Source organism: Drosophila innubila (genome assembly GCF_004354385.1).
Source record: "Drosophila innubila isolate TH190305 chromosome 2L unlocalized genomic scaffold, UK_Dinn_1.0 4_B_2L, whole genome shotgun sequence".
Classification (NCBI taxonomy): Eukaryota; Metazoa; Arthropoda; class Insecta; order Diptera; family Drosophilidae; genus Drosophila; species Drosophila innubila.
Genome location: NW_022995372.1, coordinates 2,552,703 through 2,577,022, shown reverse-complemented (window position 1 = coordinate 2,577,022; position 24,320 = coordinate 2,552,703). Strand labels below are relative to the sequence as shown.

General features: G+C 35.2%; 1 protein-coding gene across 3 annotated transcripts; it reads right to left on the bottom strand.

Annotated features, from left to right (window-relative positions):
* Positions 1-103: 103 nt before the first annotated feature.
* Positions 104-24,194, bottom strand: LOC117781105 (fibrinogen C domain-containing protein 1-like). 3 transcript variants are annotated; one of them, XM_034617821.1, is made up of 4 exons: positions 23,948-24,194; positions 15,471-16,442; positions 5,867-5,962; positions 104-330 (listed from the first exon to the last, which is right to left on the bottom strand). In XM_034617821.1, exons 1-4 carry the CDS (start codon positions 24,079-24,081, stop codon positions 309-311), a joined length of 1,224 nt encoding a protein of 407 aa, XP_034473712.1. In that variant the 5' UTR covers positions 24,082-24,194; the 3' UTR covers positions 104-308. The 3 variants fall into 3 exon arrangements, with proteins under 3 accessions (XP_034473712.1, XP_034473711.1, XP_034473713.1); XM_034617820.1 differs by lacking the exons at positions 104-330; positions 5,867-5,962; positions 15,471-16,442 and adding exons at positions 15,165-15,323; positions 22,780-22,875; positions 22,929-23,900 and having other exon boundaries at positions 23,948-24,186; XM_034617822.1 differs by lacking the exons at positions 104-330; positions 5,867-5,962 and adding an exon at positions 15,165-15,416 and having other exon boundaries at positions 23,948-24,192.
* Positions 24,195-24,320: the final 126 nt, after the last annotated feature.

Sequence of the window (24,320 nt, the reverse complement as noted above, 5' to 3'; positions counted from 1 at the left end):
TGACAATGACACTAGTGTAAAGTAACATTTGAATATTAAATTTAAATTGATTTCGAGAAACAAGAGACATTGAAAAACTTTAAACATTAAAATTCTTATTAAATTGGTTTTGCTAAAATTATAATAATAATATTTTTATTATATGTATTTTTAAACTGTCGTAAGTGCTCCTTACACTTATTTGCACTAATAAACATAGATATTTAAGCACATACAAAATGGAAATACATTTTAACAATATTACAAATATGCATTTTACGATACAACGAGTTGGCTGGATCGGTCTTGATAGAGTAGAGGCTGAGTATTCACTTTGCTGGCCGTATTAACATCACTGCTTTTTTCAGGGAGTTGTTGCCACCCCGGAATTTGAGCCAAATGACGCCCTTTCCAAAGGTGTTATCCTTATATTTCCCGGCCAAATTGCTGCAAGAATTCAAGGTTATAATTGAGGCTTTAAAAAACAACATTCTATCATACCTGTCGTGACAACTTTCGTACCACCAGGCACCAGTGTATGTTATAGCGCAGGCTGTCGTATTAGACTTGTCATTTTTCCGATCAAATGTTGAAAACTTCATGCCACGATGAACATCGAGTGCATCTCCTGCAGTTCCATTGGCTTTTCCCAGGGTGTGTAATACATATTGTTGATCCTCGTTGCCAATTGCGAAGGCATCATACGACTCGAATGCTTCAACTCCCTCGAAATCCTCAAGCACTACAAGAAGCTCCTGTTTTCTCGCTTCAGTTAGTGCGTGTATTTTATCCAAACCTAAGAAGAATTCTCCATCCAGATCCCCAAATCCAGTTTTGTACTCAGTCCAATTTCGATAAAAGTTGACACTGCCATCCATCCTTTTAAGGATAACAGTCCATCCTCCTCCATAAGTTAAGGCATCGCAGGCTAGTTTAAAGGGTTGACTACTAAATTCGGATACTTTTGTTTCGTAGATCCCACTAAATTTAGCCTCGGAGCAAGTGGATATAATAAGCCACGTATTGTGTTTATCCAATATCTCTCTTTGCCGTTCGATTTCCTCGCGGAGAGATTGGTTGTCCACTTCGAATTTCTGCTGTTGTTCCATCATCGCCTTTAGAAGTTGAATTTCCACCTGCCTCTTAGTGCCGTCTTGTTTCAATTCAACTAACTCCATTTTCTGCTTCTCCAGTTCGCCACTTAGAGACTGAAAATCGGCTCTAAGTTGTTGAATAACAGATTCCTTATTAACTCCATCAATCTTCTGCTTCTCCAGTTGAGCTCGTAGAGATTCAATGTCCCCTGTTAGAAATTGAGTAACCGTTTTTAGAAATCCAATGTCCGGCTTCATATCAAGTGCATCTTTTATTTGTCGTTCTAGGTTCGCTCTAAGAAATCGGTTAGTTTGAGAAATTTACTTAATTTCGGAACTTACCTCAATTCGGACAGTTGATTATTTATTGTGGATTGAAGTAAGTTTGTTTCATTACGTTCGGAAATTTCAATTGCGTTACAGAACGATAAGAATGGATTCATCACAAGGATTACACATTTTGACAACATTTTCAAGGAATAAATTTTGACTGAGTCAAAAGACTTGAGTTGAAGAAAACACCATTATGAAATACATTTATACTTTTATATACTTATCAGCATCGTTGCTTTTGTGGTTGTGCCACAAGATTTGTTTTTTTTATTGGTTGCTATTGAATAAGAATAATAAGTACCCATACAGAGTATCTTTGTTTTTTTTTGTCACATGAAAGGCTATGAATACTTTGTATCAGTAAATTGAACTCACCAATGCACACGCACAACACGGGCCACACACACAGAGTGATAACAGATGATGGCAGAAATGCGAACAGTTGGGTTTTTTTGAAAATTCTGACGGCTGATTTAAGTCCACGTTATATATAGGTATAAACGTATAGTTCTATTACTTCAAGACTGTCATAACCTAAATGAAAACCATCAAACCACACCAAATAACCAATAATTAACTCAAAATTATTTATTTATATAAATAAATAAAATAGAAATTATTTATGGTATACCTATTCATTATATATTTAATCTACGTATTCTTTTTTTTATGTTCTTTATTTTATTTCTGAAACCGAACTCTCGACTTTTTTTTTGAAGCTGTCGAAGGTTAATGTTGCACGTTATAAAACACCCGAGTAAGTAAATAGATTAGTTGTACCTGGTCACCTGGTCAGTTGTTCAATTGGTCAACTGGTCAACTGGTTGACTGTCCATTTATCATGCTAATGTGTCAAAGCTCTGCTTGTACCTACATATCATCATCAATTATTATGTCGTGCTGTCTGCCAACCCAATCTCTGTCCCATTCTCCCTCATTTTCACTACTTTTCATCCCTCTCTCTCTCTCACACTCTCTCTTACTTTAACGCTTTTTCCCTCCTCTATGTTGATTCAACATTTATGCAAACAGACACTAGCCAATGCACAGTGGGCAACTGGACAATGGACAGGGGACAGTGGAATCAAACTCTAATCCTGGTGTTTCCAGCTTAAATCATGTGCAAATTAATCATCATTTTTTGGACTCTGCAAATGTTGCAAGTTGACAAATGATACGCTAACAAAATTTCAGATTTTAGATTTCAGTTTCAATTTGCATTTGGGATAATCAATCGTTGACTGCCGACTGTTGCTAATTTGCTGATAAGAAAGCTGAGCAGCCTCCCAACACATTTGCATACTTTTTATGAAATATTATCAAGCAGACAAAAAGAGAGAAAGAGGGAGAGAGGGGTAGACACAGACAATGAGAAAGAGCGAGCAACTGTCAGGCAGAATTTGCGAATACGCCGCAGAGGAGTGAAGGGTGTGTTGAGTACATTTTATACAGATTTATAAATATGCTTCCATTGTTGATGTTGTTGTCACCTATTTTTGTACCCTGTGCTCAGTAAAAATTGCCAAAAAGGTATATTCGTTTTGTTGGAATTTATACAACAGGCAGAAAAAGGCAGTCCAGCCTTATTAGCTATATATATTCTTGATCAGTGTCATTAGGCGAGTTGATAAATCACTTTTTTTCAGGCCGTCTACTTGACAGCGTCAATCTCAGCGATTATAAGAGCTAGAGACTTGAAATTTGGTACATAGGTTCCTGGATGCAGTACATATATCAAACATATTTTTATTTTTGAATCAGATCACTAAAACATATAGCTGCCATAGGAAAAAATGGATTGCACATCAAGTTTTAGTGAGCCAAAAAATTTTTATTTAAGATATCTTAACTAAACTGATAAAATATGCATTTAAGTTTGCTTTATACATCCCTAATTAAAAGTTAAGCATACGCCGTACGTGGCAATTACTCAAACTGAAAACTCAAACATAAACTCAAACAGTAATCCAACTTGAGCCTTCTTTTATCACGGGGAGGACATGAACAGGATACAGGTCCTAGGCCAAGTGCTCAACAGGTGTGGGTGAGCTGGTAGCTTGTTCTTAGAGATGGGCAGACATCATCTATAGAGAATGCACGATTAAATAACTTAATGCTGTGGGAAAAACTAAATAACTTTACAAAGGTAAAACGATGGAAATTAGTAGAGCAGTTATTTATTATTATCAAATATATTATTTGTAACACTAATAAATATACAACATATCAATCGACCGATACAAATATAAATATAGAAATTTAATTTTTAAATTAAAACATATTTCAACTAATTTATTTTATAATTGTGACATCTAACATATATATAACTAGTCGGTCGGTGCTACAGTCGAGCATACTCGACTGTCGGAGACCCCGTACTTACTATGGCAAAAACTAATAATGGAAAAAATTATAAAATATTTAGTTAACTTAAATGCACGTTCTATCATATTAGTAACAATGTCTCATAAAACATAAAAGATTTTTATACTAAGACTTGATTTTCGCCCGATCGGTCCTATGACTGCTATATGATATAGTGGTCCGATTTGAACCAACTTTAAACAGGATATATAAAACCAAGTGGTATGTCGTATATTGTATCAGTTTGCTTTAGATATCTCATAAAACAAAAAAGTTGTTCATACTAAAACTTGATTTTTGACCGATTGTTCCTATGGGCGCTGTATGATACAATGAAATGATTAAACATGTATTCAATATTTAATGTCAATATAACATTCATAAATAATAATTTCAATAAACTGTAAAAATTAAAAAAAAAGCTTAATATCAACTGGAAAAAAGAGTTGTTCCAGGAATCAGACCCGCAACAAAGTTGCAAAAATTTTAACTGACAGAGGCTCAACGTGTTGAGCCACTCTCACTTATGCGTTCATCCTCCCAAATGGCCATATTGCTTGTTTTAGTGCTCAATTACAAAGTAAAAGAAATAAATTATATTTTAACATTTAATGTTAATATTACATTTTAAATAAGCACTGAGTTTGTTTTAATATTAAATGAAATTGAATTCGAACATAAATAAATTAATAATCTTTCGCCCACGGCGAACACTGTGCGACTCAGAACACTGCGCCACGTAAGCCCACGACCGATTGGTCACCAATTTGTGATATAATATTTTAATACAATTTTTAATTTTATCAAGTTATTTGCTTAAGTTTTAATTACTGCCAACGCGCCATCAACGAATTAAACAGCAAAATTTATTATTTGAATATCTTCGCTATTTATCGACTCGGCTATTGATGCTGATCAAGAATATATATACTTTATGGGGTCTGCTACGCCTCCTTCTGCCTGTTAAGCACATATTCGGTAAAGCAAACCCAATAGACCCCTTTACTTTTTTTAAGTATGTGGTCTAAAAATTTTTATTGTATATTTAAGCTTAACTAAAATCAATTACAGTTTTTAGACGAACAAAATATGGAAATTGAAAATATATTCAAATTTAAGTCGAAATGAGTGTCGTGATTATCGTGCCGCACACGGTCCCATCTCTAGCCAGAAACCTGTGCACTAAGTGAACCCATCAATAAAAAGCCAGAAAATGTGAAGAACCTCAAAATTGGTACCTAGAGAATTGTTGCCAATTTGCAGCAGAGCTTATAAGTTGAGTATCTCTATATCTATCTCTATTTCTCCTCCCCTCTCTTTGTCTATCTCTCAATCTGTTTCTCTGTCTGTCTGTCCCTTCGTGTGTCTTCAATGTATCCTGTCAGCCACTTTTCAATGTGGCAGCATTTCAAAAACTTGACTGGACTCTAAAAAGTTCTGGGCACAAGTTTCTACGGAATACAATAAATGACGTCGCGATCAGCGAGACACGATAGTCGAATCTTAATGTGGCATGAGTGAGTGTTTGAGTGCCATCAACATAAATGCGACCACATTAAGGTGCGAAAGCACAGTGGGAACTTTAATCAACTGCTCAATAATGCAACAAATGTTCTTCCCTCTCTTTCTTACCCCTCTCCCTGTCCTCTTATAACAATTGGGTCAAGTTGACAGTGAGTGACCTTGAAGCCTTAGCTAAAAATATTTGTTTTAAGCTGACAATGACACTAGTTTAAAGTAACATTTGAATATTAGATTTAAATTGATTTCGAGAAACAAGAGACATTGAAAAACTTTAAACATTAAAATTCTTATTAAATTGGTTTTGCTAAAGTTATAATAATAATATCTTTATTATTTGTATTTTTAAACTTGCACTAATAAACAAAAATGGAAATACATTTTAACAAAACTATTTGCACTAATAAAAAAATATAATTAAGAACATACAAAATTATTTGCACTTATTAACAAAGATATTTAAGCACATACAATATTAACATAATTACAAATATGCATTTTTACGAGACAACGAGTTGGCTGGATCGGTCTTGATAGAGTAGAGGCTGAGTATTCACTTTGCTGGCCGTATTAACATCACGGCTTTTTTCAGGGAGTACTGGTTACCCCGAAATTGCTGCCAAATGACGCCCTTTCCATAGGTGTTATCCTTATATTTCCCGGCCAAATTGCTGCAAGAGTTCAAGGTTATAATTGAGGCTTTAAAAAACAACATTCTATCATACCTGTCGTGACAATTTTGGTACCACCAGGCACCAGTGTATGATATAGCGCAGGCTGTCCTATTAGACTTGTCATTTTGCCGATCAAATGTTGAAAACTTCATGCCACGATGAACATCGAGTGCATCTCCTGCAGTTCCATTGGCTTTTCCCAGGGTGTGTAATACATATTGTTGATCCTCGTTGCCAATTGCGAAGGCATCATACGACTCGAATGCTTCAACTCCTCGAAATCCTCAAGCACTACAAGAAGCTCCTGTTTTCTCGCTACAGTTAGTGCGTGTATTTTATCCAAACCTAAGAAGAATTCTCCATCCAGATCCCCAAATCCAGTTTTGTACTCAGTCCAATTTCGATAAAAGTTGACACTGCCATCCATCCTTTTAAGGATAACAGTCCATCCTCCTCCATGAGTTAAGGCATCGCAGGCTACTTTAAAGGGTTGACTACTAAATTCGGATACTTTTGTTTCGTAGATCCCACTAAATTTAGCCTCGGAGCAAGTGGATATAATAAGCCACGTATTGTGTTTATCCAATATCTCTCTTTGCCGTTCGAGTTCCTTGCGGAGAGATTGGTTGTCCACTTCGAATTTCTGCTGTTGTTCCATCATCGCCTTTAGAAGTTGAATTTCCACCTGCCTCTTAGTGCCGTCTTGTTTCAATTGAACTAACTCCGGTTTCTGCTTCTCCAGTTCACCACTTAGAGACTGAAAATCGGCTCTAAGTTGTTGAATAACAGATTCCTTATTAACTCCATCAGCCTTCTGCTTCTCTAGTTCGGCACTTAGAGACTGAAAATCGGCTCTAAGTTGTTGAATAACAGATTCCTTATTAACTCCATCAATCTTCTGCTTCTCCAGTTGAGCTCGTAGAGATTCAATGTCCCCTGTTAGAAATTGAGTAACCGTTTTAGAAATCCAATGTCCGGCTTCATATCAAGTGCATCTTTTATTTGTCGTTCTAGGTTCGCTCTAAGAAATCAGTTAGTTTGAGAAATTTACTTAATTTCGGAACTTACCTCAATTCGGACAGTTGATTATTTATTGTGGATTGAAGTAAGTTTGTTTCATTACGTTCGGAAATTTCAATTGCGTTACAGAACGATAAGAATGGATTCATCACAAGGATTACACAAAGTATTTTTGACAACATTTTCAGACTGATCAATACAGAATAAATTTGAAGACTGACTGAGTCAAAATTGGACTTGAGTTGAAGAAAACACCATTATGAAATACATTTATACTTTATATATACTTATCAGCATCGTTGCTTTTGTGGTTGTGCCACAAGATTTGTTTTTTTTATTGGTTGCTATTGAATAAGAATAATAAGTACCCATACAGAGTATCTTTGTTTTTTTTTGTCACATGAAAGGCTATGAATACTTTGTATCAGTAAATTGAACTCACCAATGCACACGCACAACACGGGCCACACACACAGAGTGATAACAGATGATGGCAGAAATGCGAACAGTTGGGTTTTTTTGAAAATTCTGACGGCTGATTTAAGTCCACGTTATATATAGGTATAAACGTATAGTTCTATTACTTCAAGACTGTCATAACCTAAATGAAAACCATCAAACCACCACCAAATAACCAATAATTAACTCAAAAATTATTTATTTATATAAATAAATAAAATAGAAATTATTTATGGTATACCTATTCATTATATATTTAATCTACGTATTCTTTTTTTTATGTTCTTTATTTTATTTCTGAAACCGAACTCTCGACTTTTTTTTTGAAGCTGTCGAAGGTTAATGTTGCACGTTATAAAACACCCGAGTAATTAAATAGATTAGTAGTAGTTGGTTACCTGGTCAGTTGTTCAATTGGTCAACTGGTCAACTGGTTGACTGTCTATATATCATGCTAATGTGTCAAAGCTCTCCTTGTACCTTCATATCATCATCAATTATTATGTCGTGCTGTCTGCCAACCCAATCTTTGTCCCATTCTCCCTCATTTTCACTACTTTTCATCCCTCTCTCTCTCTCACACTCTCTCTTACTTTAACGCTTTCCCTCCTCTATGTTGACTTAACAACTTAAACATTTATGCAAACAGACACTAGCCAATGCACAGTGGGCAACTGGACAATGGACAGGGGACAGTGGAATCAAACTCTAATCCTGGTGTTTCCAGCTTAAATCATGTGCAAATTAATCATCATTTTTTGGACTCTGCAAATGTTGCAAGTTGACAAATGATACGCTAACAAAATTTCAGATTTTAGATTTCAGTTTCAATTTGCATTTGGGATAATCAATCGTTGACTGCCGACTGTTGCTAATTTGCTGATAAGAAAGCTGAGCAGCCTCCCAACACATTTGCATACTTTTTATGAAATATTATCAAGCAGACAAAAAGAGAAAGAGAGAGAGGGGTAGACACAGACAATGAGAAAGAGCGAGCAACTGTCAGGCAGAATTTGCGAATACGCCGCAGAGGAGTGGAGGGTGTGTTGAGTACATTTTATACAGATTTATAAATATGCTTCCATTGTTGCTGTTGTTGTCACCTATTTTTGTACCCTGTGCTCAGTAAAAATTGCCAAAAAGGTATATTGGTTTTGTTGGAATGTATACAACAGGCAGAAAAAGGCAGAGCTAGAGACTTGAAATTTGGTATATAGGTTCCTGGATGCAGTACATATATCAAACACATTTTTATTTTTGAACCAGATCACTAAAACATAAAGCTGCCATAGGAAAAAATGGATTGCACATCAAGTTTTAGTGAGCCAAAAAATTTCTTTATGAGATATCTTAACTAAACTGATAAAATATGTATTTAAGTTTGCTTTATACATCTCTAATTAAAAGTTAAGCATACGCCGTACGTGGCAATTACTCAAACTGAAAACTCAAACATAAACTCAAACAGTAATCCAACTTGAGCCTTCTTTTATCACGGGGAGGACATGAACAGGATACAGGTCCTAGGCCAAGTGCTCAACAGGTGTGGGTGAGCTGGTAGCTTGTTCTTAGAGATGGGCAGACATCATCTATAGAGAATGCACGATTAAATAACTTAATGCTGTGGGAAAAACTAAATAACTTTATAAAGGTAAAACGATGGAAATTAGTAGAGCAATTATTTATTATAATCAAAAATTTTATTTGTAACACTAATAAATATTCAATATATCAATCGACCGATACAAATATAAATATAGAAATTTAATTTTTAAATTAAAACATATTTCAACTAATTTATTTTATAATTGTGACATCTAACATATATATAACTAGTCGGTCGGTGCTACAGTCGAGCTTACTCGACTGTCGGAGACCCCGTACTTACTATGGCAAAAACTAATAATGGAAAAAATTAAAAAATATTTAGTTAACTTAAATGCATATTCTATCATATTAGTAACAATGTCTCATAAAACATAAAAGATTTTTATACTAAGACTTGATTTTCGCCCGATGGGTCCTATGACAGCTATATGATATAGTGGACAGGATATATAAAACCAGTTGTTATGCATATTTAATCAGTTTGGTTACGATATCTCTTTCAAAAAAAAGTTTTTCATACTAAGACTTGATTTTCGCCCGATCGGCCCTATGACAGCTACATGATATAGTGCTCCGATTTGATCCAACTTTGGACAGGTTATATAAAACCAAGTTTTATTTATATTCTATCAGTTTGGTTACAATATCTCATAAAACAAACAATTTTTTCATACTAAGACTTAATTTTCACCCGATCGGTCCTATGACAGCTATATGATATAGTGAACCGACTTGAACCAACTTCGGTAAGGATGTATAAGACTAACTTAATTGAATATTCTATAAGTTTGGTTACGATATCTCATAAAACTAAACAGTTTTTATACCCTGAGCCCATTGAAAATGGGCAAAAAAGGGTATAATGTGTTTGGCAGAATGTATGTAACAGGCAGAAGGGAGCATGGTAGACCCCCCTAAGTATATATATTCTTGATCAGGATCAACAGCCGAGTCGATTGAGCTATGTCCGTCTGTCTGTCCGTCTGTCTGTCCGTCTGTTTGAACGCGTCGATCTCAGAGACTGTAAGTGCTAGAGACTTCAAATTTGGAATGCAGGTTTGTGAATACCATACGCAGGTCAAGTTTGTTTCCAATTTTTGATGCCACACCCTTCACAAGTTGAAAAAACGATTTACAGGCGCAATTTTTGACATAGCACTCCCTAACTGAACAATCAGTTGAGAAGTATGCGTATTAAACGACCCTGAAAATTTCAAAGCGATTGACTCATAAATAAAGAAGTTATTTCGGAATTTAGATTTAGTTGAATAATTTCATTTGGATGGCAAATCAAACGTGCGAGCGAGACAGCATGTTCACGTTTGTATGCAAGGCGAGCACAAAGACAGAACGAATTAGTACCCATTTTTTTTTGGTACCAAATAAGAATTAAGCGATAAGCAAAAATATTATCGATATCATGTAATGAAAATCCCACAAAAAAAACCTCTAAACGAGGTAAAAGTCTAGTGACGAAAGCAATTTCTAGACCCAAAATTTCTGATATCCAATTTTGTGACGAACAAAATTCAGTTTAATCTAAAAATTTTAAATAAAAATATAAATTAATATAAAAAACGAAAATTGGCATTCGGCACTGTGAGTATAAAGGGTGATCTTCTTTGTACATAAAATAACTTTTGCGCAGTGCCAATGCCAATTTTCGATTTTTATTTAAAATTTTAGATTAAACTGAATTTTGTTCGTCACAAAATTGATATCAGAAATTTTGTCTAAAATTGCTTAAATCACTAGACTTTACCTCGTTTAGAGGTTTTTTTGGATATCAGAAATTTTGCAATTGCTTTCGCTTTTGACATTGTAACTTTATCATTAATGCAGGCAAATAGTAAAATATAAAAATTTAGTTGTTGAACGTATTTCATATTTAAAAAATTTTTTTTCTTTAATTATAAAAAAAAACTAGGGGGCCCCGCCCCCTGCTCGTTTTGCTCGCGTTGCTACAGCTGAGCATACTATACTGTCGGAGACCTCGTACTTACTATGAAAAAAAAAGTTTTTCATACTAAGACTTGGATTTCACCCGATCGGTCCTATGACAACTATATGATATAGTGGTTCCGATTAGAACCAACTTTGTTCAGGATATATAAGTCTTAAATAAATGCATATTCTATTAGTTTAGTTACGATATCTAGTAAAATTTTTCATACTAAGACTTAATATTGGACCGATCGGTCCTATGACAGCTATATGATATAGTGGTCCGATTTAAACCAACTTTGGTCAGGATATATAAAACCAAGTTAAATGCATATTGTATTAGTTTGGTTAAGATTTCTCATTAAACAAAAAAGTTTTTCATACTAAAACCTAATTTTTACCCGATCGGTCCTATGACAGCTATATGATCTAGTGGTCCGATTTTAACCAACTTTGGTCAGAATATATAAAACCAAGTTAAATGCATATTGTATCATTTTGGTTGAGATATCTCATAAAACCAAAAAGTTTTTCGTACTAAAACGTGATTTTCGACCGATAGATAAATGTATTTATTCACTTAACAGGTAATATCTTCCGAACCCCTCAACCAAAATTTATGTTTCATATACCAAAAAACGCGAAATTGTACGTATTACAACATATTAAAATTTAACAAAAATCGTTAGAGCCGTTTTGTCAGAAATCGCCAAAATGTAAGCTAAAAAAGCTTGATTTCACCTGTAAAATGTTACCTGAGTACTTTAGAAAAAAGGTACGCCTAAAAGCCCTCAAACACACCTTTCTAATGATATATAGAACATATCTGTAGCTTCCATGGTTTGGAAACTGTTGAGGTTTCAATTTTGGCGGGATTTAGCGTTTTCCCGCTAAACTAGCGGGAAATTGAAAAAGTCGTAGAACAAACATTTCTAGATTTTTGAAGAGGAATCAATCCCCATCATTACATTTAAGCTTCTTTAGCGCTTTGATGCAAACAGACAAACAGACAAACAGACAAACAGACAAACAAACTGACTTTTCATTTCATTTTGAGAAGTCCACTAAAATTTTCAAATTTAATTATCTTTTGAACCAGTTATCGGATTTGGGTGATTGAGGTATCAATCGACGCGTATTTTTAAGTAAGGCAATTAAGGCAATTATCAAAATTTTTCCCCTCCCACTTACACCCCCGTATCTCATGACCCAGGTTGGTTAGAAAAAGTTTTAGTACGCCATTTTGTAAGTTAGAACTAAACCTGTCGATCGGTATATAACTCGATCTGATCGGACAGTCGTAGCAAATTTTCCAACTTAGCTGTATATATAGTTAGTCGCCTTTCGCACCCTTCGTGCTGCTTTCGTCACTAACGCGAACTGCCGTCCGCAGTGATGTTAATGTATAATTTATGTATATACAAATATACAATTTGATTAAAATATAATTGTGTTAATATATAAATATGTATTTTTGCATGGCAAAAATCAGCAGATGCTGATAGCTATGTATGAAATTGCATGAGAGAAATAGCGATCATTTTGCAGCACTACTCTTGCATCTTTGCCGAGCACTGAAAGCTGCAAAATAATAATTTTAATTATTAATATTTTCGATTCCTTACACATATATATAATAAGTATCTGCTTACTATCGTTGTAAAAAAAAACTTAGCATTTTCCGCTTTAAGAATCTCATAAAATTAGACATTGCCTTTTATTTCAAATTTCGCGCGCACTGCAGCAGCCTTTGGCAGGCTTGAATTTGTTGCGTAAGAGGGAGAGAGTGAGAGAGGAAAATGGGTGCTGCCAGATTGCTGGCTGAGCAAAGTTGTAGTTTGTGGCTACTCTTGACACACGCTACATCGATTGCAAGCAATTACGATTACGACTTGCGTTTACCAATTTATCAATTTCTAATTAATTTTAAATAAGTTTATTATATTAAAGTTTATTATATTAAACTTATTTAAAATTTATTAGAAATTCATAAATTAGTAAATTGTAATCGCAAGTCGTAATCGTAATCGAGTGATGTATTATTTCAGTGAGGCATTAATAACGTAGTCTGCAGTGATAAGCACAGTGACTTCAGAAAACCGAAAGTTGTTCATAGTTTCGCGTGTGTAATTTTTGATACCCTGAGCCTATTGAAAATGGGCAACAATCAACTTTTATAAAAGAGTACATGGGCTCAGGGTATCCTACTGTCGAGCGTGCTCGACTGTAGCCGCACCTCACCGCGAGCGAAGCGAGCCGGGGGTAGGCGAGCGAAGCGAGCAGGGGGCGGAGCCCCCTTGTTCATACTAAGACTTGATTTTCGCCCGATCGGTCCTATGACTGCTATATGATATAGTGGTCCGATTTGAACCAACTTTAAACAGGATATATAAAACCAAGTGGTACGTCGTATATTGTATCAGTTTGCTTTAGATATCTCATAAAACAAAAAAGTTGTTCATACTAAAACTTGATTTTTGACCGATTGTTCCTATGGGCGCTGTATGATACAATGAAATGATTAAACATGTATTCAATATTTAATGTCAATATAACATTCATAAATAATAATTTCAATAAACTGTAAAAATTAAAAAAAAAGCTTAATATCAACTGGAAAAAAAGTTGTTCCCGCCGGGAATCGAACCCGCAACAAAGTTGCTAAAAATTTTAACTGACAGAGGCTCTCGCACTTATGCGTTCATCCTCCCAAATGGCCATATTGCTTGTTTTAGTGCTCAATTACAAAGTAAAAGAAATACATTATATTTTAACATTTAATGTTAATATTACATTTTAAATAAGCACTGAGTTTGTTTTAATATTAAATGAAATTGAATTCGAACATAAATAAATTAATAATCTTTCGCCCACGGCAGGACCCGAACCCACGAGCACCGTCCGACTCCGCGACTCAGAACACTGCGCCACGTAAGCCCACGACCGATTGGTCACCAATTTGTGATATAATATTTTAATACAATTTTTTATTTTATCAAGTTATTTGCTTAAGTTTTAATTACTGCCAACGCGCCATCAACGAATTAAACATCAAAATTTATTATTTGAATATCTTCGCTATTTATCGACTCGGCTATTGATGCTGATCAAGAATATATATACTTTATGGGGTCTGCTACGCCTCCTTCTGCCTGTTACGCACGTATTCGGTAAAGCAATCCCAATAGACCCCTTTACTTTTTTTAAGTACGGGGTCTAAAAATTTTTATTGTATATTTAAGCTTAACTAAAATCAATTACAGTATTTAGACGAACAAAATATGGAAATTGAAAATATATTCAAATTTAAAGTCGTTATGAGTATCGTGATTATCGTGCCGCACACGGTCCCATCTCTAGCCAGAAACCTGTGCACTAAGTGAACTTATCAATAAAATGCCAGAAAATGTGAAAAACCTCAAAATTGGTACCTAGAGAATTGTTGCCAATTTGCAGCAGAGCTTATAAGTTGAGTATCTCTATATCTGTCTCTATTTCTCTGCTCCTCTCTGTCTATCTCTCAATCTGTTTCTCTGTCTGTCTGTCCCTTCGTGTGTCTTCAATGTATGCTATCAGTCACTTTTCAATGTGGCAGCATTTCAAAAACTTGACTGGACTCTAAAAAGTTCTGGGCACAAGTTTCTTCGTAATTCAATAAATGACGTCGCGATCAGCGAGACACGTGAGTCGCATCTTAATGTGGCATGAGTGAGTGTTTGAGTGTGTGAGTGTTTCAGTGTTTGAGTGCTTGTGTAGTGAATGCCATCAACATAAATGCGACCACATTAAGGTGCGAAAGCACAGTGGGAACCTTAATCAACTGCTCAATAATGCAACAAATGTTCTTCCCTTTCTTTCTTACCCCTCTTCCTGTCCTCTTCATAACAATTGGGTCAAGTTGACAGTGAGTGACCTTGAAACCTTAGCTAAAAATATTTGTTTAAAGCTGACAATGACACTAGTTTAAAGTAACATTTGAATATTAGATTTAAATTGATTTCGAGAAACAAGAGACATTGAAAAACTTTAAACATTAAAATTCTTATTAAATTGGTTTTGCTAAAGTTATAATAATAATATCTTTATTATTTGTATTTTTAAACTTGCACTAATAAACAAAAATGGAAATACATTTTAACAAAACTATTTGCACTAATAAAAAAAGATATTTAAGCACATACAAAATTATTTGCACTAATTAACAAAGATATTTAAGCACATACAATATTAACATAATTACAAATATGCATTTTTACGAGACAACGAGTTGGCTGGATCGGTCTTGATAGAGTAGAGGCTGAGTATTCACTTTGCTGGTCGTATTAACATCACTGCTTTTTTCAGGGAGTTGGCACCCCGAAATTGGGACCAAACGACGCCCTTTCCACGGGTGTTATCCTTATATTTCCCGGCCAAATTGCTGCAAGAATTCAAGGTTATAATTGAGGCTTTAAAAAACAACATTCTATCATACCTGTCGTGACAATTTTTGTACCACCAGGCACCAGTGAAGACTATAGCGCAGCCTGTCGAATCAGACTCGTCATTTTTCCGATCAAATGTTGAAAACTTCATGCCACGTTGATTATTGAGTGCATCTCCTGCAGTTCCATTGGCTTTTCCCAGGGTGTGTAATACATATTGTTGATCCTCGTTGCCAATTGCGAAGGCATCATACGACTCGAATGCTTCAACTCCCTCGAAATCCTCAAGCACTACAAGAAGCTCCTGTTTTCTCGCTTCAGTTAGTGCGTGTATTTTATCCAAACCTAAGAAGAATTCTCCATCCAGATCCCCAAATCCAGTTTTGTACTCAGTCCAATTTCGATAAAAGTTGACACTGCCATCCATCCTTTTAAGGATAACAGTCCATCCTCCTCCATGAGTTAAGGCATCGCAGGCTACTTTAAAGGGTTGACTACTAAAGTTGGATACTTGTGTTTCGTAGATCCCACTAAATTTAGCCTCGGAGCAAGTGGATATATTAAGCCACGTATTGTATTTATCCAATATCTCTCTTTGCCGTTCGATTTCCGCGCGGAGAGATTGGTTGTCCACTTCGAATTTCTGCTGTTGTTCCATCATCGCCTTTAGAAGTTGAATTTCCACCTGCCTGTTAGTGCCGTCTTGTTTCAATTGAACTAACTCCGGTTTCTGCTTCTCCAGTTCGGCACTTAGAGACTGAAAATCGGCTCTAAGTTGTTGAATAACAGATTCCTTATTAACTCCATCATTCTTCTGCTTCTCTAGTTCGGCACTTAGAGACTGAAAATCGGCTCTAAGTTGTTGAATAACAGATTCCTTATTAGCTCCATCAATCTTCTGCTTCTCCAGTTGAGCTCGTAGAGATTCAATGTTCCCTGTTAGAAATTGAGTAACCGTTTTTAGAAATCCAATGTCCGGCTTCATATCAAGTGCATCTTTTATTTGTCGTTCTAGGTTCGCTCTAAGAAATCGGTTAGTTTGAGAAATTTACTTTATTTCGGAACTTACCTCAATTCGGACAGTTGATTATTTATTGTTGATTGAAGTAAGTTTGTTTCATTACGTTCGGAAATTTCAATTGCGTTAGAGAACGATAAGAATTGATTCATCACAAGGATTACACAAAGTATTTTTGACAACATTTTCAGACTGATCAATACAGAATAAATTTGAAGACTGTCTGAGTCAAAATTTAACTTGGGTTGAAGAAAACAATTCTAAAGCTATTTGCGATTATGCAATCCATGTACATGTATACTTATCAGTGTCGCTGTTTTTGTGGTTGACCCACAAGATTTCATGTTTTTTATTGGTTGCTAGCGGGATAGAATAAAATTTACGGATACGGTCTATTTTTGCTTGTTTTTTTCACATTTAGTTCAGTGATGGTCAAGGCAAGGAACACGTCATATCAGTAACTTGAACTCACCAATACACACGCACAACACGCGCCACACACACAGAGTGATAACAGATTATGTCAAAAATGCGAACAGTTTCGTTTTTTGGGAAATTATGACGGCTGATTTAAGTCCACGTTAAATATAGGAATAAATAAATGAATATATAAATGCATCGTTCACAAGATTCGAGAAAAACGTATTGTTCTATTACTTAAAGACTATCATAACCCAAATGAAAACAATTTAGAACTGGACATTAAATATATTTCTACATCATTAACTCAAGAATTGTTTATTTCAATAAAAATGAAATAATTTATGGTATACCTATTCATTATATTTTTAATCAACGTATTCTTTTTTTTATGTTCTTCATTTTATTTCTGAAACCGAACTCTCGGCTTTTTTTTGAAACTGTCGAAGGTTAATGTTGCACGTTATAAAACACCCGAGTAAGTAAATAGATTAGTAGTAGTTGGTCACCTGGTCAGTTGTTCAATTGGTCAACTGGTTGACTGTCTATTTATCATGCTAATGTGTCAAAGCTCTGCTTGTACCTACAAATCATCATCAATTATTATGTCGTGCTGTCTGCCAACCCAATCTCTGTCCCATTCTCCCTCATTTTCACTACTTTTCATCCCTCTCTCTCTCTTACTTTAACGCTTTTCCCTCCTCTATGTTGACTCAACAACTTAAACATTTATGCAAACAGACACTAGCCAATGCGCAGTGGGCAACTGGACAATGAACAGGGGACAGTGGAATCAAACTCTAATCCTGCTGTTTCCAGCTTAAATCATGTGCAAAATAATCATCATTTTTTGGACTCTGCAAATGTTGCAAGTTGACAAATGATACGCTAACAAAATTTCAGATTTTATATTTCAGTTTCAATTTGCATTTGGGATAATCAATCGTTGACTGCCGGCTGTTGCTAATTTGCTGATAAGAAAGCTGAGCAGCCTCCCAACACATTTGCATACATTTTATGAAATATTATCAAGCAGACAAAAAGAGAGAAAGAGGGAGAGAGGGGTACACAGACAATGAGAAAGAGCGAGCAACTGTCAGGCAGAATTTGCGAATACGCCGCAGAGGAGTGAAGGGTGTGTTGAGTACATTTTATACAGATTTATAAATATGCTTCCATTGTTGCTGTTGTTGTCACCTATTTTTGTACCTTGTGCTCAGTAAAAATTCCCAAATTGGATTGCACATCAAGTTTTAGTGAGCCAAAAAATTTCTTTTTTAGATATCTTAACTAAACTGATAAAATATGCATTTAAGTTTGCTTTATACATCCCTAACAAATTCCGTTCAGATCGGTTCACTATTATATTCAATTCAATTAAAAGTTAAGCATACGCCGCGTACGCCGTACGTGGCAATTACTCAAACTGAAAACTCAAACATAAGCTCAAACAGCAATCCAATTTGAGCCTTCTTTTATCAAGGGGAGGACATGAACAGGATACAGGTCCTAGGCCAAGTGCTCAACAGGTGTGGGTGAGCTGGTAGCTTGTTCTTAGAAATGGGCAGACATCATCTATAGAGAATGCACGATTAAATAACTTAATACTGTGGGAAAAACTAAATAACTTTACAAAGGTAAAACGATGGAAATTAGTAGAGCAATTATTTATTATAATCAAAAATTTTATTTGTAACACTAATAAATATACAACATATCAATCGACCGATACAAATATAAATATAGAAATTTAATTTTTAAATTAAAACATATTTCAACTAATTTATTTTATAATTGTGACATCTAACATATATATAACTAGTCGGTCGGTGCTACAGTCGAGCATACTCGACTGTCGGAGACCCCGTACTTACTATGGCAAAAACTAATAATGGAAAAAATTATAAAATATTTAGTTAACTTAAATGCACGTTCTATCATATTAGTAACAATGTCTCATAAAACATAAAAGATTTTTATACTAAGACTTGATTTTCGCCCGATGGGTCCTATGACAGCTATATGATATAGTGGACAGGATATATAAAACCAGTTGTTATGCATATTTAATCAGTTTGGTAACGATATCTCTTTCAAAAAAAAGTTTTTCATACTAAGACTTGATTTTCGCTTGATCGGCCCTATGACAGCTACATGATATAGTGCTCCGATTTGATCAACTTTGGACAGGTTATATAAAACCAAGTTTTATTTATATTCTATCAGTTTGGTTACAATATCTCATAAAACAAACAATTTTTTCATACTAAGACTTTATTTTCACCCGATCGGTCCTACGCAAGCTATATGACTTGAACCAACTTCGGTAAGGATGTATAAGACTAACTTAATTGAATATTCTATAAGTTTGGTTACGATATCTCATAAAACTAAACAGTTTTTATACCCTGAGCCCATTGAAAATGGGCAAAAAAGGGTATAATGTGTTTGGCAGAATGTATGTAACAGGCAGAAGGGAGCATGGTAGACCCCTAAGTATATATATTCTTGATCAGGATCAACAGCCGAGTCGATTGAGCTATGTCCGTCTGTCTGTCCGTCTGTCTGTCCGTCTGTCTGTCCGTCTGTCTGTCCGTCTGTTTGAACGCGTCGATCTCAGAGACTGTAAGTGCTAGAGACTTCAAATTTGGAATGCAGGTTTGTGAATACCATACGCAGGTCAAGTTTGTTTCCAATTTTTGATGCCACACCCCCTTCGCCCACAAATTGAAAAAAAACGATTTACAGGCGCAATTTTTGACATAGCACTCCCTAACTGAACAATCAGTTGAGAAGTATGCGTATTAAACGACCCTGAAAATTTCAAAGCGATTGACTCATAAATAAAGAAGTTATTTCGGAATTTAGATTTAGTTGAATAATAACATTTGGATGGCAAATCAAACGTGCGAGCGAGACAGCATGTTCACGTTTGTATGCAAGGCGAGCACAAAGACAGAACGAATTAGTACCCATTTTTTTTTGGTACCAAATAAGAATTAAGCGATAAGCAAAAATATTATCGATATCATGTAATGAAAATGTTAATGTATAATTTATGTATATACAAATATACAATTTGATTAAAATATAATTGTGTTAATATATAAATATGTATTTTTTTTGCAAAAATCAGCAGATGCTGATAGCTATGTATGAAATTGCATGAGAGAAATAGCGATCATTTTGCAGCACTACTCTTGCATCTTTGCCGAGCACTGAAAGCTGCAAAATAATAATTTTAATTATTAATATTTTCGATTCCTTACACATATATATAATAAGTATCTGCTTACTATCGTTGTAAAAAAAAACTTAGCATTTTCCGCTTTAAGAATCTCATAAAATTAGACATTGCCTTTTATTTCAAATTTCGCGCGCACTGCAGCAGCCTTTGGCAGGCTTGAATTTGTTGCGTAAGAGGGAGAGAGTGAGAGAGGAAAATGGGTGCTGCCAGATTGCTGGCTGAGCAAAGTTGTAGTTTGTGGCTACTCTTGACACACGCTACATCGATTGCAAGCAATTACGATTACGACTTGCGTTTACCAATTTATCAATTTCTAATTAATTTTAAATAAGTTTATTATATTAAAGTTTATTATATTAAACTTATTTAAAATTTATTAGAAATTCATAAATTAGTAAATTGTAATCGCAAGTCGTAATCGTAATCGAGTGATGTATTAGTTCAGTGAGGCATTAATAACGTAGTCTGCAGTGATAAGCACAGTGACTTCAGAAAACCGAAAGTTGTTCATAGTTTCGCGTGTGTAATTTTTGATACCCTGAGCCCATTGAAAATGAGCAACAATCAACTTTATAAAAGAGTACATGGGCTCAGGGTATCTACTGTCGAGCGTGCCAGGGCGGAGCCTTGTTCATACTAAGACTTGATTTTCGCCCGATCGGTCCTATGACTGCTATATGATATAGTGGTCCGATTTGAACCAACTTTAAACAGGATATATAAAACCAAGTGGTATGTCGTATATTGTATCAGTTTGCTTTAGATATCTCATAAAACAAAAAAGTTGTTCATACTAAAACTTGATTTTTGACCGATTGTTCCTATGGGCGCTGTATGATACAATGAAATGATTAAACATGTATTCAATATTTAATGTCAATATAACATTCATAAATAATAATTTCAATAAACTGTAAAATTAAAAAAAAAGCTTAATATCAACTGGAAAAAAGAGTTGTTCCCGCCGGGAATCGAACCCGCAACAAAGTTGCAAAAAATTTTAACTGACAGAGGCTCAACGTGTTGAGCCACTCTCGCACTTATGCGTTCATCCTCCCAAATGGCCATATTGCTTGTTTTAGTGCTCAATTACAAAGTAAAAGAAATAAATTATATTTTAACATTTAATGTTAATATTACATTTTAAATAAGCACTGAGTTTGTTTTAATATTAAATGAAATTGAATTCGAACATAAATAAATTAATAATCTTTCGCCCACGGCAGGACTCGAACCCACGAGCACCGTCCGACTCCACGACTCAGAACACTGCGCCACGTAAGCCCACGACCGATTGGTCACCAATTTGTGATATAATATTTTAATACAATTTTTTATTTTATTAAGTTATTTGCTTAAGTTTTAATTACTGCCAACGCGCCATCAACGAATTAAACAGCAAAATTTATTATTTGAATATCTTCGCTATTTATCGACTCGGCTATTGATGCTGATCAAGAATATATATACTTTATGGGGTCTGCTACGCCTCCTTCTGCCTGTTACGCACGTATTCGGTAAAGCAATCCCAATAGACCCCTTTACTTTTTTTAAGTACGGGGTCTAAAAATTTTTATTGTATATTTAAGCTTAACTAAAATCAATTACAGTATTTAGACGAACAAAATATGGAAATTGAAAATATATTCAAATTTAAAGTCGTTATGAGTATCGTGATTATCGTGCCGCACACGGTCCCATCTCTAGCCAGAAACCTGTGCACTAAGTGAACCTATCAATAAAAAGTCATAAAATGTGAAGAACCTCAAAATTGGTACCTAGAGAATTGTTGCCAATTTGCAGCAGAGCTTATAAGTTGAGTATCTCTATATCTGTCTCTATTTCTCTGCTCCTCTCTGTCTATCTCTCAATCTGTTTCTCTGTCTGTCTGTCCCTTCGTGTGTCTTCAATGTATGCTATCAGTCACTTTTCAATGTGGCAGCATTTCAAAAACTTGACTGGACTCTAAAAAGTTCTGGGCACAAGTTTCTTCGTAATTCAATAAATGACGTCGCGATCAGCGAGACACGTGAGTCGCATCTTAATGTGGCATGAGTGAGTGTTTGAGTGTGTGAGTGTTTCAGTGTTTGAGTGCTTGTGTAGTGAATGCCATCAACATAAATGCGACCACATTAAGGTGCGAAAGCACAGTGGGAACCTTAATCAACTGCTCAATAATGCAACAAATGTTCTTCCCTTTCTTTCTTACCCCTCTTCCTGTCCTCTTCATAACAATTGGGTCAAGTTGACAGTGAGTGACCTTGAAACCTTAGCTAAAAATATTTGTTTAAAGCTGACAATGACACTAGTTTAAAGTAACATTTGAATATTAGATTTAAATTGATTTCGAGAAACAAGAGACATTGAAAAACTTTAAACATTAAAATTCTTATTAAATTGGTTTTGCTAAAGTTATAATAATAATATCTTTATTATTTGTATTTTTAAACTTGCACTAATAAACAAAAATGGAAATACATTTTAACAAAACTATTTGCACTAATAAAAAAAGATATTTAAGCACATACAAAATTATTTGCACTAATTAACAAAGATATTTAAGCACATACAATATTAACATAATTACAAATATGCATTTTTACGAGACAACGAGTTGGCTGGATCGGTCTTGATAGAGTAGAGGCTGAGTATTCACTTTGCTGGTCGTATTAACATCACTGCTTTTTTCAGGGAGTACTGGTTACCCCGAAATTGCTGCCAAATGACGCCCTTTCCACGGGTGTTATCCTTATATTTCCCGGCCAAATTGCTGCAAGAATTCAAGGTTATAATTGAGGCTTTAAAAATCAACATTCATCATACCTGTTGTGACAACTTTCGTACCACCAGGCACCAGCGTAAAATACAGCGCAGCCTGTCGCCTTAGCCTTGTCATTTTTCCGATCAAATGTTGAAAACTTCATGCCACGATGAACATCGAGTGCATCTCCTGCAGTTCCATTGGCTTTTCCCAGGGTGTGTAATACATATTGTTGATCCTCGTTGCCAATTGCGAAGGCATCATACGACTCGAATGCTTCAACTCCCTCGAAATCCTCAAGCACTACAAGAAGCTCCTGTTTTCTCGCTACAGTTAGTGCGTGTATTTTATCCAAACCTAAGAAGAATTCTCCATCCAGATCCCCAAATCCAGTTTTGTACTCAGTCCAATTTCGATAAAAGTTGACACTGCCATCCATCCTTTTAAGGATAACAGTCCATCCTCCTCCATGAGTTAAGGCATCGCAGGCTACTTTAAAGGGTTGACTACTAAATTCGGATACTTTTGTTTCGTAGATCCCACTAAATTTAGCCTCGGAGCAAGTGGATATAATAAGCCACGTATTGTGTTTATCCAATATCTCTCTTTGCCGTTCGATTTCCGCGCGGAGAGATTGGTTGTCCACTTCGAATTTCTGCTGTTGTTCCATCATCGCCTTTAGAAGTTGAATTTCCACCTGCCTGTTAGTGCCGTCTTGTTTCAATTGAACTAACTCCGGTTTCTGCTTCTCCAGTTCGGCACTTAGAGACTGAAAATCGGCTCTAAGTTGTTGAATAACAGATTCCTTATTAACTCCATCAGCCTTCTGCTTCTCTAGTTCGGCACTTAGAGACTGAAAATCGGCTCTAAGTTGTTGACTAGCAGATTCCTTATTAGCTCCATCAATCTTCTGCTTCTCCAGTTCAGCTCGTAGAGATTCAATGTCCCCTTTTAGAAATTGAGTATCCGTTTTTAGAAATCCAATGTCCGGCTTCATATCAAGTGCATCTTTTATTTGTCGTTCTAGGTTCGCTCTAACAAATCGGTTAGTTTGAGAAATTTACTTTATTTCGGAACTTACCTCAATTCGGACAGTTGATTATTTATTGTTGATTGAAGTAAGTTTGTTTCATTACGTTTGGGAATTAGAGTTGCGTTAGAGAACGATAAGAATGGATTCATCACAAGGATTACACAAAGTATTTTTGACAACATTTTCAGACTGATCAATACAGAATAAATTTAAAGACTGACTGAGTCCAAATTTGACTTGGGTAGAAGAAAACAATTCTAAAGCTATTTGCGATTATGCAATCCATGTACATGTATACTTATCAGTGTCGCTGTTTTTGTGGTTGACCCACAAGATTTCATGTTTTTTATTGGTTGCTAGCGGGATAGAATAAAATTTACGGATACGGTGTATTTTTGTTTGTTTTTTTTTCACATCTAGT